Source organism: Dipodomys ordii, unplaced genomic scaffold, assembly GCF_000151885.1.
Source record: "Dipodomys ordii isolate 6190 unplaced genomic scaffold, Dord_2.0 Scaffold98, whole genome shotgun sequence".
In the NCBI taxonomy this organism is placed as follows: domain Eukaryota; kingdom Metazoa; phylum Chordata; class Mammalia; order Rodentia; family Heteromyidae; genus Dipodomys; species Dipodomys ordii.
In genome coordinates this window covers 4,340,659-4,356,034 of record NW_012267314.1, presented here as the reverse complement: position 1 = coordinate 4,356,034, position 15,376 = coordinate 4,340,659, and the positions used below count along the sequence as shown (strand labels likewise).

General features: G+C 47.4%; 1 protein-coding gene across 1 annotated transcript in view; it reads left to right on the top strand.

The window, feature by feature from the left end:
• Positions 1-15,376, top strand: part of Mthfd1l (methylenetetrahydrofolate dehydrogenase (NADP+ dependent) 1-like) — a 129,103-nt gene that overhangs the window by 55,403 nt on the left and 58,324 nt on the right. The window contains exons 18-20 of the mRNA XM_013026931.1: positions 4,257-4,397; positions 7,042-7,110; positions 12,087-12,194. Coding sequence (XP_012882385.1) covers positions 4,257-4,397; positions 7,042-7,110; positions 12,087-12,194 — 318 coding nt within the window. The remainder of the gene's footprint in view (positions 1-4,256; positions 4,398-7,041; positions 7,111-12,086; positions 12,195-15,376) is intronic.

Below are 15,376 nucleotides of genomic sequence, written 5' to 3'. Positions count from 1 at the left end.
TTATTAGTGGAAAAAAAGGTATGAGTCCCTTTTACTGTAATAGTCAAAACCTATAGCACAGAGATGTTGGTAATTCTTACATATTTTTTTATTGTAAAGATACTGTACAGAAGGGTTACAGTGACATGAGTAAGGTAATGAGTACATTTCCGATTGAGCATTGTTGGTAATGAGTACATTTCCGATTGAGCATTGTTACCTCCTCCTTTGTTTTTCCTCTACCATCCCTTCCCTCCCCACCTTCCCAACCCCTCTCCTCCCTACCCCCAAGTTGTAAAGTTCGTTTTCAACATAATGTCTTGTACATCTCATTGTTACAAAGGGCCAACCTGTGTCCTTGTTTCAGCATTTTGTTATTTCCCTTCCCCTTCCCAAATTAGAAAAGTATATACAAGATGCAGAGCACTGGAATCAAACACAGTGACAACAAGGGTTATACCATGGGGGAAGAACTTACAAAAGAAACAAAATTACATAGTACATTAAAAACAACAGTGATAAAGATAAAACCTCTTGTGTTCCTATCTTGGGGTTCATTTCACTTAGCATCATTTTATATGGTCATGTACATAAGTGGGGTTTTTTGTTTTGTTTTGTTTTGTCAATTATGGGGCTTGAACTCTGGGCCTGGGTGCTGTCCCTCAGCTCTTCAGCTCAAGGTTAATGCTCTACCACTTGAGCCATAGTGCCACTTCTGGCTTTTTCTGCTTATGTGGTGCTGAGGAATTGAACCCAAGGCCTCATACATGCAAGACAAGAACTCTTACTATTGAGCTACCCTCCCAGCCCTGTACATAGCTTTTGACCTTTTCTGCTTGCCTAGTAAGATTATCCTAGTCATATACTAGTTGTTGCAAATAAGGGAACCCATGGGACTTATGTTTCTTTAGGTCTGACTTACTTCACTTAATATAATTTTTTCCAAGTCTCTCCATTTTCTAACAAGTTGGATGGTGTCATTCTATCTGATGGAGGCATAGAGTTCCATTGTGTATATATACCACATTTTCTTGGTCCATTCATCTACTGAGGGGCATCTGGGTTGGTTCCATATCTTAGCTATGGTGAATAATGCTGTGGTAAACAAAGTTGTGTTGGTATGGCCTTGTTTGTGATCATTTGGGTAAATGGCCAAAAGTAAGATTGCTGGGTCATAGGGGAGCTCTATTTGTAGTCTTTTGAGGAACCTCCATATTGCTTTCCAAAGTGGTTGAACAAGTTTATACTCCCACCAACAATGCAGTAGGGTTCCCTTTTGGCCGCATCCCCTCCAGCAACTGTTGTTATTAGATTTCTTGATTATAGCCATTCTAACTGGGCTGAGGTGGAATCTCAATGTTGTTTTGATTTGCATTTCTTTTATGGCTAGAGAAGTTGAACATTTCTTCATGTGTCTATTGGCCATTCTTATTTCCTCTTCAAAGAAGTCTCTCTTTAAGTGTTTAGCCCACTTACTAATGGGGCAGTTGTTTCTTTGTTGGGGGGTTTAATTTTTTCAGTTCCAAGTATATTTTAGATATGAGACCCTTGTTCATTATATGGCTAGTGAAGATCTCCCAATCCGTGGGCTTTCTGTTGATCTTGCTAGCTATGTCTTTGGCCATGCAGAAGTTTCATGCAATCCCACTTGTCCAGCCTTTCGACGTTGGCAATTTTTGAGATAAAAAGCAGTGCCAGTGTTTCACGCCTCTAATCCTAGCTACTCAGGAGGTTGAGATCTGAGGATCACCAGTTCGAAGCCAGCCTGTATAGAAAAGTCTGAGACTCTTATCTCCAACCAACCAGCAAAAAGCCAGAAGTGGAGCTTAGGGACAGTGCCTAGGCCCTGAGTTCAAGCGCCAGTATTGGCAGAAAAAAAGAAAGTGAAGTCAGGCTTGGATCAAGTTGACAGACTAAGTCCCTGCACCACCTGATTTGTTCCAAATGCTGGCACTCGCTTCTTTGCTCGACAGACCTCAGCCTTCCATGTCTGTGCAGTGAGGGGAGGGCGCAGAGAACCATTGATGGACAGATGTGTCAGGAAGGCTGCAGATAGAAAGAAAGGACAGCCGAGCACATGATTGGAACACAGGAGGGGCTTCCAAGTTCAGAGAGAAGAGGTCCATTGGTTCTCAGACAAGACTGGGAGAGGCAGCGCACTCCTCAGGGCTGGCAGCTAAGGACACAGCCTGTATCTGCGTGGGCCTCAGCCTGGGGCCTGAGTGTGGTTCTGACACCCAAAGGCCATTCACATCCCAGTGACAGACTTGTGTATGGGCCACACTGCTTGTTTGGCAGGAGTCAGTGTCTTGCACACAGGAAGCCGGCATGCGAGGAGAGGACAGCCCTCTGTCAGGTGTGGTTCGCACAGAGGGCCGCCGAGGCCCAGCAGCGGTCCTGGGAGAGGCTCCAGTGTGGGCCTGGAACTGCACAACCTGCCATGGTTAGTGACAGGCAGGCATTTGGAATCATCTCCACACTCAAGGCCAGGTCATGGCACTTCATGTTTAAAGAAACACACAGGGCCCAGCTGGTGGCTCCCATCTGAAATCCTGCTACTCAGACTGAGGTCTGAGGATTGAGGTTCAAAGCCAGCCCATGGAGAAAAGTCTGAGAGATTCTTATCTCCAATTGAAAAGAAGGAGTAGAGAGAGAAAGGAGAAAGGAAAGAGACAGACAAAGGGCAAAAATGAACAACAGTCCTCTCCTTAGCCCACATGATTTAGGTAGTAACATGAACGGTCTTTGACTTAGCCCCTCTTGACATTGACAGTATTACCAATAAACAACTTATACATGAATTATGAATTCTGCACATTTTTTGTTCAGTGGATATTGTAAGACGGTTCACAGCCTCATGTTTTGTACAGAAAAATCTCCATATTCCTAGTCGTTTTTTTCATCTGTTTTGTGGTGGTGGAGATGAGCTCTGCCTGGCACTGGCTCAGTAGATAGGGTTTGTGGTGACACGTTTGGCAAACCCCTACAGAGTAAATTCACTTGTGTTTGGGTCGAGCTGCGTTGAGTATCGTACTTGAACATCATTGCGTTTGATTTTCACGCGGGGCACGGCGGATGCAGTCTCAACCAGGAAGGAGCCAGAAAGCTGCTTCTTCGTTCATTTCCTCAGTTGTCCAGGGCAGACTTGGAAACTCAAGTCTCCCAAGGTGGTCCTACCGGGGATAGCCATTTTCCTCTGTGCACATTTGACCTTGTCTCATGCCCTCTTGGGGAAGAAGAGCATTAAGCTGGAGGTCAACCACATGGTTTTGTGCAGAGAAACTTCCTTAGGGGCTGGATTGTGATGAGGAGAGAGCACACGTTCCTCCTGTCCCTCCAGCTTCCCACTGGGCTGTGGACACCCTGGGACCAAGCCAAGGGAGGAACAGGAAATCCTGGGAACATTCTGGCTTTCCGGGCCAAGAGTGTTAGGATCTGATGGTCTCCTGAACAGCTGACAGGTCATTCAGAGCCACCTTTGACAGCTGCACTGAGGTCTAACTTTGAGGAACTTGTCAACCTATGTAGGAGCCTCTTCTCTTGTTTAAGCTTGACAGACGGACAGGCCGGCCCTAAGCACAGAAGTAGCCAGCAGGCTCTTCGTTGGTTCATTCGGAACATACCGAACACCTACTGCATGTCACACACAATCCTCCCTGCTGGGGATCAGAAGTGAACCCCCACACTGGGTGTGATGATGCATGCCTGTAATCCTGGCCAATCAAAAGGCCGAAACATGAGCATGGAGAGTTCCAGGCCAGCCTTGGTCCTGGGTAACAGGGCAAGAATCTCTGAAATACAAGTAAATTGTTAGGCATGGTCACCCATGCCTGTATCCTCAGCACTTAGGAGTCTGAGGCAAGAGGTTCATGAGTTTGAAGCCAACCTGGACCATATAGTAGGATCTTGTCTCCCAAATCAAAAGGTTAATAAATTAAAAATAAAGCCAACAGAAACAAGCCATGTGGACGCTGGGCATCCGCCTGGTTGGCGAGGCACATAGGATTTCATTAGTAGTCAGAGCCAGGCTACCGTGACTCACCACATGGAGCCATGAGCAGGTGTGGCGGGCATCGCCCCAACCCTGGGGCTCAGTGGAGCATGGTGGGCAGCCTGCTCACCTGGAGAGGTTATGTCAGGCACAAGCCCCTGTGCGCTCTGTGGGAGCACTGAGGCCCCCCTCCCCAGGTCTCTTCATGGCTAAAATCTGGCCACCCATGCGAACCGGAACCCCAGGAGTGCCTCCACTGACCATTGCCTTTGCTTTGCGGGTCCAGGCCCAGTTTGACATCGCTGTGGCCAGCGAGATCATGGCGGTGCTGGCCCTGACAGACAGCCTCGCGGACATGAAGGAGCGTCTAGGAAGAATGGTCGTGGCCAGCGACAAAAATGGGCAGCCTGTGACAGCAGAGGACTTGGTGAGTGCCACACAGAGTGCTCTGGGGCGTCCTTCCTCCCATCCGTACGTGCTGGGGATGCTGGGGATACCTGCTTCTTCCATGGCCTCACCGGCATTTTTCACCAGCTCGCCCTGACTAAAGTCAAGACACGCGAAATTATCTCCTAAGCTTCTGGTCATTCTTGCCACTCTTGAACCTTGCTTCTGCCAGAAATAAAAGGAAGTTCTTTTAAATTGTGTGTTCTAGGCTAGGCATAGTAGCATACCCCTATAATCCTACCTACTGGGGAGGCAGCGATAAGAAGATTGCAGTTACAGTTACTCTCTCTGATAGGGAGAGTAATATTAGTGAGACCTTTTCTTTAAAAAAAAAAAAGCTGAGTCAGACACCTACAACCCTAGCTACCCTGGCGGCTCTGATTGAGAAGATCACCGCTCAAGGCCAGCACAGGCAAAAGTTCATGAAATCCTGTTTGAATCAATAAAAGCCATGCGTCATTCCAGCTATGTGGAAAATGTAAATAGGAGGATGATGGCGTCGGCCAGCCTGTTCATAGCAGTCATACCGTCTCCAACAGCAAACTGGAGGATTGGCTCAGCAGGAGAGCACCTGCTCTGGCAAGCACAAAGTTCTGGGTTCAAACCCCAATACCAACACACACACGGAAGATAGGTCTGTGCTCTCTGCTGCCTTTTTTAGTTTGTATACTTATTTGCCACATTTTGTTTCTCTTAACCTGGGTGATGTTCTCCTTGCATGAAGTGACACACTGGGGTGTGAGGAGCCCCAGCAAGAGAGAGGAAAAAACACAGGCAGTCACTTACCTGTGTTGGCCCTGGAGAAATGTTCACCTCCTTCAGTCTCTTGGTCCGGGTCAGTTGGGTGGGATTTATTAGCCAGCTTCAAGTAAATTTGTTTGAAAGTGAAAGAAAAATGGTGACACTCTCCATCTAGAGTGGGTTCCAAAGAGGAGTCCATTGGCGTCTCCAGCGTGGTTATTATATAGCACAGGCTCCTCCCAGAGCTCTTCCCCTGCTCTTTGCACTGGTTGCTCTTTTCATTGGTTGAGCAGACACCCAGCGCATTATGGGAAGAAGAAGCGTTTGGGCAGGAGCATTTATAATGGATGCTTACATTTCTGACAGTAGCATTTTATATGGGAAGGTAGAACATTGATGGGGTTTGTAAATCTTAAAGGATTACAAGTATTATCAAAGTAGAAACGGATGACATGAGAGAAACATTTGGCGGTGATGGGGTTTAGGGGAGAGGTTGTGCGCCGTGCAGCGGGGAGGGATCCCTGGATCCCCCTCCCTGTCAGTCACAGAGGAGCGGTGCTGTCATCTGCCTGTGTGAACTCTGACATGCTGGCCACCAGGGTACGTGCTATTTCACAGGCCTCCTCAGGTCATAGAGCCTGCCAGTATCTGAGGAGGAAGAAGAGGAGTATGTTGAAAATGGTAGTCTTTAGCAAGAAACCAGAAGGTTTTTTTTAAGGAAAGAACAGCTAAAGTGCGTAGTGGCATCTCATGTAAAAAAATCTTACAGGCATGGTAGTACATGCCTGTAATCCTGGCTACCTGGGAAGTGAAGGCAGGAAGATCATAAGTTTGAAGGCAACCTGAGGAAAGTTAGCAAGATCTTTTCTCAAAAACAAAGTGGGGGCTGGGGGCATGGCTCAAGTAGCGAGCACCTGCCCATCATCCAGTTCAGGGTTCAATCCTTAGCACGACCAAAAGAGAGGGGAGGGAGGTGGCCTCTCAACCTTCTCTGGCACACTTCTCCTCTCAGTCAGTCTCCATTCTTGCTCCCCTGTTCCTTGTCTCTGAAGGGGGCGGGGGAGAAGCCCTGCGGGTGCTGCCGGGGAGCCTTTTGGGTGGTGCTGCCTTTCCTTCCCATGCCTTCTCCCTCGTGGGTGACCAGTTCCTTGTGGGCAAGAGCCAGACCTGGGCCTTCCCACCTCTCTGACCTCCCTCCACCCCGACCTGTTCCCTAATTGCATTGGGAGTCGTGTGGCCCGCGGGCCACAGCCATGGTGGACAACACACCTTCATCTCCAGACAGCACTGGCGGGTAGGCTGACAGCTCTTTTCATAGGAATCCCAGAATGCCCGCAGGGACGGTGTGGGGGAGTGCACAAGGCCTCCGCCGCCCCGCCCTCTTTGTGTCTCAGCTTAACAGAGGCAACATGGTGGTGCCCCGCCCCCTCCCCCCCCCCCCCCCCCCCCCCCCGGGGGATAGCACCGAAGCAGGCTGGTGAGAAAGACCCAGAGCAGAGTTTCACCGCCGTCCGTGATCTAAATGGGTTTTTTTTGTTGTTGCTGTTGTTTGTTGGTGGTGCTGGTCCTGGCACTTGAACTCAGAGCCTGGGCATTGTCCCTGAGCTTTTTATTTTTCAAGGCTTGGCACTCTACCTTCTTGAGCTGCAGCTATACTTCCAGCTTGTGTGTTTGTTTGTTTTCTGTTGTTGATTTTTATTTCATTGGTTTGTTGCGGGAGGAGGGGTTGGTAGTTAATTGGAGGTAAGAGTATCACAAACTTTCTTGCCCTGGCTTTCTTATAACCATGATCCTCAGATCTCAGCCTCCTGACTAGCTAGAATTACAGGCATGAGCCACCAGCGTCCAGCCTAAATGTTTTTTGTTGTTGTTTTTTTCCTCAGGGAGTGACAGGTGCTTTGACTGTTTTGATGAAAGATGCAATAAAGCCCAATCTGATGCAGACCTTGGAAGTAAGTGGCTTTTTTTTTTATAGTAGCTGTCTGTGGTATTTGCCATCATTGAAGTGTGTGTGTGTGTGTGTGTGTGTGTGTGTGTCTGTGTGTGTCTGTGTATGCGTGTGTGTGTGTTTGTGTCTGTCTGTCTGTCACTGCAGAGCACATGCCTTCCAAGCCAATATAATCCTGGAAGGGAGCTTCAGAAGAACTTGGTCATTGTGGGGGAAAAAAGTTTAAAACAAATTTATAGATTCTTAGGTCTGATTCATATCTTGGTTTCATTGATCAGAGAAGAAAGTTAGGAAATCTATCTCTGTCTAATATTTCAGTTGGTTGTAGAGGCCACATATACCTGCTGTTTTCTCATTTGTGTGGTTTTTCTTTTCATAATCCACCAATAGGTTTGGGATAGTTTAGTTTGTTTTTCCAAAATTAAATACAGTGAATACTGAGACATGTTTTCCAGCAAAGTGTTCTCGGCTTTGCTTTGCTTTGGTGATACTGTTTTTGCAAACACTGACATTTTTCTCTTTATCGAACTGAAATTTTGCAGTCAAGATACTTCTACTTTAATCCAGTTTCCGAGTCATTTAAGCATATTCATTTGCTTTAGGGGTGGTCCTAATTCCTTCCCCCAGCTAATGAGATGCTAGGGTTTGAGTCCAAACAAGGAGGTGTCTGGGGGCTGAGTTGAGCAGAGACCCCATGGAAGTGGTGGAGCAGGGCTGGCAGAGGGTGATGTACTGGTGTTTATTTGTACAGCAGTTCCTCAGGAAATCCCTTCTAGCATTTACCAATTACCATGGTATAAATGTTTCCACCAGAGCCTGTTTTTGACTCCCTTCTGGATGTCACTGCCCATAGAATTGGGAGAAACTATATGCCAACAGTGGCCATTTGTCCTCAACGTTCAGTGAAGGGCAGGTAAGGATGTGCAGGAGAGGAGAGAGCCACTGTTCTGAACAGGAACATGTAGAATAGCCATCCATTTATTCAGCCAATAAGAAGTCAGGTTTGAATGTCTGCTGTTCACCTCTGTAAACCTAGGCAAAGTCTTGAAACATCCTAGCCTGTCAATGGTGCTAAGTATCAACTAACCCAGCAGCATTATTATAAAGACAAAGTATTGCTTAAGTACATCGTGTGGACCAGCTGGTATGGGAGGTGTAGTAGATGTCAGGGTGCAGTACGAAGTCCACCCTGGCCAAGGTGGGCCTGACGGACATCAGACACATAAGTACATGGCATGTGATTGGGTGGCTAGGGCCAAAGGAGAAAGTTGAAAGGGAATGAGGGGTCACAGAGGCATGGTGGGTGCTTCTCCGTGCTGCCTGTCTGTCTGCTCAGATAGTACCTGAATAGAGAGATGGGTAAACTGAGGCTGCAGCGAGCACCTGCCTGGAGGAAATACATCCCAGGCAGGTGGAGATTCTTGGGTGGGAAGAGTTTCCCATCTGAAGGGCTTGGGCCTAGAGAGCTGGGAGCCAGACTGAGGGTGTGGCCCACAGGTGTCTCTGAGCCGGAGCCCGCACCCTGAGCCATGTCCCCTGTCCCTGATCCTCTCGCTGGTATGCAGGCTAGCTCTGGTGTGCACTGCCCTGGACTCAGCAGTCACTCTATGACCTGTGACCCCCACGGTCCTTCCAACCCAGAGGACAGGGAACTAGAGCAGGACCAGCGTCCTTGAGGCCTCCAGTTGGGTCTGAAGGCAGGATCAAGGTCGCCCACACTCAGTGCTCTTGTCTTCATTCTCAGAGGGCAGCACCTGCTCTGCAGCCTCCCCTCTCCTTTGCTGCTCCTCCTCTGTCTCCCCCATCCTTCCATGCTTGGTGGCCCTGGTGCTTTTAGGTCTGTGTGAGTCTGTCAGTGCCCAAATGCACCCGCCCTCCTCACGGCCAGGACATGAAGACACTGGCGTTTGCACCAGCTTGAACTCAGGACCTTGCACTCGTGCTTGGCTTTTTCCTGCAAACCTGGCCCTCTACTACTTGAGCCATACCTTCACTTGCAGCCTTTTGCTAATTAATTGGAGATGTGAATTTCCATCTGTCTGCCTAGTCTGGCTCTGAAATTCAGCCATCTGAGTAGCTAGGATCACGGGCATGAGCCCCCAGCCCTCAGCTTTGGCCCCACCTAAGGGTTTCACCAGCTCCAAATGGGACCAGGCCTTTACGACACATGTTTTTAAGAGATGCTGCCGACCTGAGCTATGCGCCATCATTCTGTAATGCATGCATTTCCCGTATTAGAACAGCACATTGCACCCCCAAAAAAAACAAGAGACTATTATTTGTGAATTAGAAATGCAAATTTAAACCAGCAAATGCTTTTGGTAATGGATTAGTCACATAGCCTAGGAAATAAGAAAGGTTCTATAAAAGGTAAACATCTTTTTTTCTAGTTTCTTGCTTTGGATCTTGTAGCAACATGGTAGGGTTATTTGGGGACGGCAGGTTGGTGCGGATTCAGGCACATGGTCCCCTGCGTTCCCTGGCGAGCAGGGGCTTTGTAACTGATGGCAGTGTGCGAGGAGGGCAGCCGCCGCTGCTGCCGCCAGCGGTGGAGCGCATGACCTTGTCCTCATTGAGCTTTGCCAGCGCCCTTTATTCTGTACCAGCAACAACGAGCCGAGACGACCAAGGGTAGGGAGGGAATGGAGGCCCAGACCTTGTAAACAGCATTCCCTTCAGAGCCCTGGAAATGTTTCCCGGTAGAAGTGAGAAGCCGCAGATAGCTAGGAAGATGTACATGATGCAAGTCCATGTGCACACATTGCCTATTGAACACATCCCCTGAGCTTTGTGGTCCTCGCTTTATTCCCACACGTCTCCTGACCGCCTCAGAACTCTTCTCCCTCCTCATGGCTTCAAGAGGAAAAGGGAATAAAACCCTCTGAGAAACTCTTCCATTCCAGAGGTGATCTTCCTTTCACTTTCCTCCCGCTTTAGTTCAGCTTTCCCTCATCTTTGAACCACGTGCAGCTGTTAGCCTGCTGTGGTTCATAGGAGTTTTCCAGGAGCTCTGGACCCCCAGCTCCCCACATCGCCCTCCCCTGCCGGCAGTGAAGGGGCAGCCTGCGTTTCCACAGGGGGAGTGAGCCCTGGAGCACATGGACGCAGCCCCGAAAGCCCTGACTGAGCCCTGGCAGGAACGCCAGCTCTGATGCTGTGTATAAAGTTCTTTCATTCTGTTGTCATCGATAAAGAAAATGACATCTAAAATGAATATATTCACTGCTTTTATTTAAAAAATTAAAGTCTAGGCTGGGAAGGTGGCTCAGTGGTAGAGTGCTTGCCTGGCATGCATGAAAGCCTGGGTTCGATTCCTCAGCACCACATACACAGAAAAAGCCGGAAGTAGCACCACAGTGCTCAAGTGGTAGAGCACTAGCCTTGAGCAAAAGAAGCTCAGGGACAGTGCCCAGGCCCAGAGTTCAAGGCCTATGACTGGCAAAAACATAAATAAAAATGAAAGTCTAAAATTGTTTTTGTGGTGGTGGTGGTGGTGTGTGTGTGTGTGTGTGTACCCCACCAGTCCTGTGACTTGAACTCAGGACTTTATACTCTTGCTTAATTCTTTTGCTCAAGAATGACACTCTACCACTTGAGCCATACCTCTACTTCCACCTTTGTGCTTGTTAAGTGGAGATGAGAGTCACAGGAATTTTTCTGCCCAGTTTGGCTTCACACTGCAATCCTCAGATCTCAGCCTTCTGAGTAGCTAGGGTTATAGTGATAAGCCACCAGCGTCCATCTAAAATCTAAAGTGTTTGATGATTCCCTTGTATTGATTTTTGGTTATTTTCTTATTAACAAGTATTATTTTAATACTTTAATATAAGTGAAATTTTTCTTTGCTTGTATTATTCTTATGAATACCGTATTTCTAATGTGTTTAGTTAAATGATGAGAAAGATTTAATGCTTTTTAAGCTTTGGAAAGAACTTTATGAAGAAAACTAAAAACAGTGTACTCTTAATCTTCTGCCTTGATTTCCCCACTTCATTAATTGGTTTGGTTTATATGCTGTTTAAATTTTAATTTGACTATTTCATTTTTGTTGTTATGATTTTGGCTTGGGCTTAAACCCAAGAACTTGTGTTTGCTAGGAAGGCTAGCTCTTAAATTGACTAATTTCTTTTCTTTTTTTTTTTTTTTGTCGGTTGGGGGGCTTGAACTCTGGGCCTGGGCACTGTCCCTCAGCTCTTCAGCTGAAGGCTAGCAATCTACCACTTGAGCATTAGCCCCACTTCCAGCTTTTTCTGCTTATGTGGTGCTGAGGAATTGAACCCACAGCCTCATGCATGCAAGGCAAGCACTCTACCACTGAGCCACCTTCCCAGCCCTTAAATTGACTAATTTCTTTTTTTTTTTTTTTTTTTTTTGTCGGTCATGGAGTTTGAACTCTGGGCCTGGGCGCTGTCCCTCAGCTCTTCAGCTCAAGGCGAGCGCTCTACCACTTGAGCTACAGCGCCACTTCCGGTTTTCTAGTGGTTTATTGGAGATAGGAGTCTCACGGTCTTTCCTGCCCGGGCTGGCTTTGAACCGCGATTCTCAGATCTCAGCCTCCTGAGTAGCTAGGATTACAGGCGTGAGCCACCGGCGCCCGGCTAAATTGACTAATTTCTTAATGGCAAAAATATTGAAGAAGCCTCTTAGGTGATGAGGGTTTACTTCTATTCTTTTAAAAGATGCCATTCAGAGCCCCATGAAATCACGCAAATCCTGTATTCCATAATGAATGTGGCAGCTAGCAGTAGCTCTCATGACAGGAGAGGACTGTGTCCTCAGTGGCTCAGCTTTAAATGTAGGGTGATACCATCCTTGTCCTGGGATGCATAGGAATTTGGTCTTTGAAGGAGGCAGGGTGCTTTGCTCTTTGAGAGACACTGTGCTTCTGATGGGATTCAGGTAGGCCTCTGATGCCCAGCACCGGGCCACCTTGTGTGTCCTCATCCATCTTTGTCTTCCCTTGTCCTTGTAACCCTGCAGGGCACCCCTGTGTTCGTGCACGCTGGCCCCTTTGCTAACATTGCTCATGGCAACTCCTCAGTGTTGGCTGATAAAATCGCCCTGAAACTGGTCGGTGAGGAAGGATTTGTGGGTAAGTCATTTCTTATACCTTGACTTGTTAGTGGAATATCAATGAAATCCAAACACTAACAGCTACAATAATGTTGTTTTGTTGAGTTGTGTTGTGCCAGTACGAGGCTTGAAATCCGGTCTGAGGTGTTGTCCTTAGCTTTTTCACTGAAGACTGGCATTCTACTACTTGAGCCACAGCTCTTCTTCCAGCTTTTTTGGTCATATAGACCTTGCATGGGCTTGCTTTGAACCATGATCCTCAGATCTCAGCCTTCTGAGTTGCTAGTATTACAGGTGTGAGGCACTGGCATCTTGCTATGATAAGAGTTTTGATGTGAAACATACTCCTTTAGTTCTCATAGATAACTTCAGTACTGGAGGGAAAGTCTTGGGCCTGATCTATACTAGTAAATATTTGTTCAGGATCTCCCAGGCACAAAGCTCGCTGCTCCAAGCTGGGGATATACTGTGAGCAAAACAAAGCTAGCCTGGCCACCATGAGTGAACTGTCAAGTGTTGTATCTATAACATAACTGGAGAAAGTGCTAATAAATGGAAGTCTGTCTTCTCTTCCTGGACTCCTGATGTGCTTTTATGACTTAATAAAGGGGAGATTTGCCAGTGGCTCACACCTGTTATCCTAGTTAATCATGAAGCTGAGATCTGAAGATCACGGTTCAAAGCCAGCCCAGGCAGGAAAGTCCGAGAGACTGTTACCTCCAATAAGCCCCTAGAAAACTGGAAGTGGCGCTGTGGTTCACGCGGTAGAATGCTCGTCTTGAGCTGAAGAGCAGAGGGACAGAGCCCAAGCCCCATGACCAACAAAAAATAAAATAAAGTAAAATTCCAACCAGTTGACTTGGAAATTTCCCTGGGGAGAACTGTAGATGTTTTGCCCCTAGTATAAAGGTAGCGTGCATAAAGTTTGCTCAGTCATTGACAGCCCCAGCGTTACCCAGAACAGTAGGTCTGGGGGCTAACAGGAACCAAACATGGGGCTGGGAAGGTGGCTCAGTGATAGAGTGCTTGCCTTGCATGCATGAAGCCCTGGGTTCCATTCCTTAGTATCACATAAGCAGAAAAAGCTGGAAGTGGCTCTATAGCTCAAGTGATAGAGTGCTAGCCTTGAACAAAAGAATCTTAGGGACAATACCCCGGACCAGAATTCAAGCCCCAGGTCTGGCCAAAAACTAAAAAGGAACCAAACATGGCATCATGATATGCAGCCAAACGAGGCTGCATGGACCATCAAATATATCATTCACAGAGTGAAAGGGGGAAATCTACCTGATCAATCCCAGCTCTGCTTCTCCCTGCAATGATGACACCAATTATTCCAGGTTATTGAGACCATCTTAAGAATTCTTAAGAGATACAAAGCCCGGATTGAGTAGAGATTTATGTAATTTCATGCCTCAGAGGTCTGTATATAATACCACAGTCATGGCCTTTGCTGTTCTGGTACCAAATCCACGTGGAGAGTGGCTAGACATGCTGTCTGGATGGATTTGCTCCATTCATTGATCATGCGGAAGAGTGGAGCTTAATGGCCAAGGGAGCTGGGGAAGGGCAGACAGTGAAAAATTGGTCTGCTTAAGTGGTGATTTGAATGCATCTACTCTGCAAGTAGAAGAAAGCACTCTGTTTTATGCTGACCGCTCTCTCTGCTTCAGGACCAGGCCTTAGCTTGTCAGGAAGACACATTTACAGAATACGTATCATTTTGGCAAAATACCTCTAATAGTATATGTTGATGACATCCTTGACATCATTTTGTATACAAGACAGACAGGCTGGCTCTCTGTGGGACCTCTGACAAGCTTCGTCTCTGGGTGTGACCCATGCAGACTTTGTTATCTAGAAAATGAGATGTTGGTTCTTTTTGGTTGGTCATGGGGCTTGAACTCCAGGCCTGAGCAACTGTCCGTGAGCTCTTTTGCTTAAGTTTGGCACTCTACCACTTGAACCAGACCTCCACTTTCTAGCTTTTTATAATTAATTGGGGATGAACGTCTCATGGGATTTTCTGCCCAAACTGGCTTCAAATCTTTTTTTTTGGGGGGGGGGGGAGGGGCGGAAGGCAGTCTTGGGGCCTGAACTCTGGGCCTGGGCGCTGTCCCTCAGCTCTTCAGCTCAAGGCTAGTGCTCTACCACTTGAGCCACAGTGCCACTTCCGGCTTTTTTTTTCTGCTTACGTGGTGCTGAGGAATCGAACCCAGGGCCTCATGCATGCAAGGCAAGGGCTCTACCACTGAGCCACCTTCCCAGCCCTGGCTTCAAATCTTAATCCTCAGATCTCAGCTTCCTGAGTAATTAGGATTACAGGGGTGAGACACCAGTTCCCAGCTTCTTAATTAGTTTTGAAACCAGTTTGGGCGTGTGGGCATGTCATCCTTTCTGTTAGGGGTCCTCGAGAGGAGCATTGAAACCACCAGAAATCTGTGAAGAGATCTAGTGGCCCTGAAACACAGATCTAGAGTATGAGTGTGTGGACATTTTGTTCAGTGGCAAAATGGCTGCAAATTCTCATTAGACTCTTAAAGGGCACCTGTCTCGGGAAAGATGGAGGACAGTGAGTTCTGTCAGAGCCTGGGGTACCTTATTCCCCATCCCATGATCTGACCTCTCTTCCTTCCCTCCTCCCTTCTTCCCTTTCAGTCTTGGCCTCTTCTACCTTGATGACCTTATCTAATATCAGTCTCCTCCTCCCCCCCCCCCAAAAAAAAAACTCCATAGTTAAGTTTCCACCTCCTATGCCTGGAGATTAAATTCCAACTTGAGTTGGAGTCTCTTTTTTTTTTTTTCTCTTTTTCAGCAGAGGGAGGAGGCAAATCACGTTCAAACCATAGCTGGCTCCTAAAATGCCTCCTAAAATGCTGGTGAAAGGTGACCTTGAGCCTCAGGATGACGTCAGGCATCTGGCTCCTGCCCCTGTTCTGTGGAGGCTGATTATCAATCTTCCCTCGAATCTGTAACAGTCTCAGAGGGGAGCCCCGCCCGCATGCGCCTTGTCCTCCCTCTCCATTTTTATTACTATCAAATTGTAAATGCTCCTCATTTTTGTAGAAGCAAACCAGACCAAACATTGCTATAATTTCATCCACTCTAAGAAAGAGAAAAAAGAAAAGGAAGGAAAGATAAAAGGGAGGAAGGAAAGATGGAAGGAAGGAAGGAAGGAAGGGAGGGAGGGAGGGAGG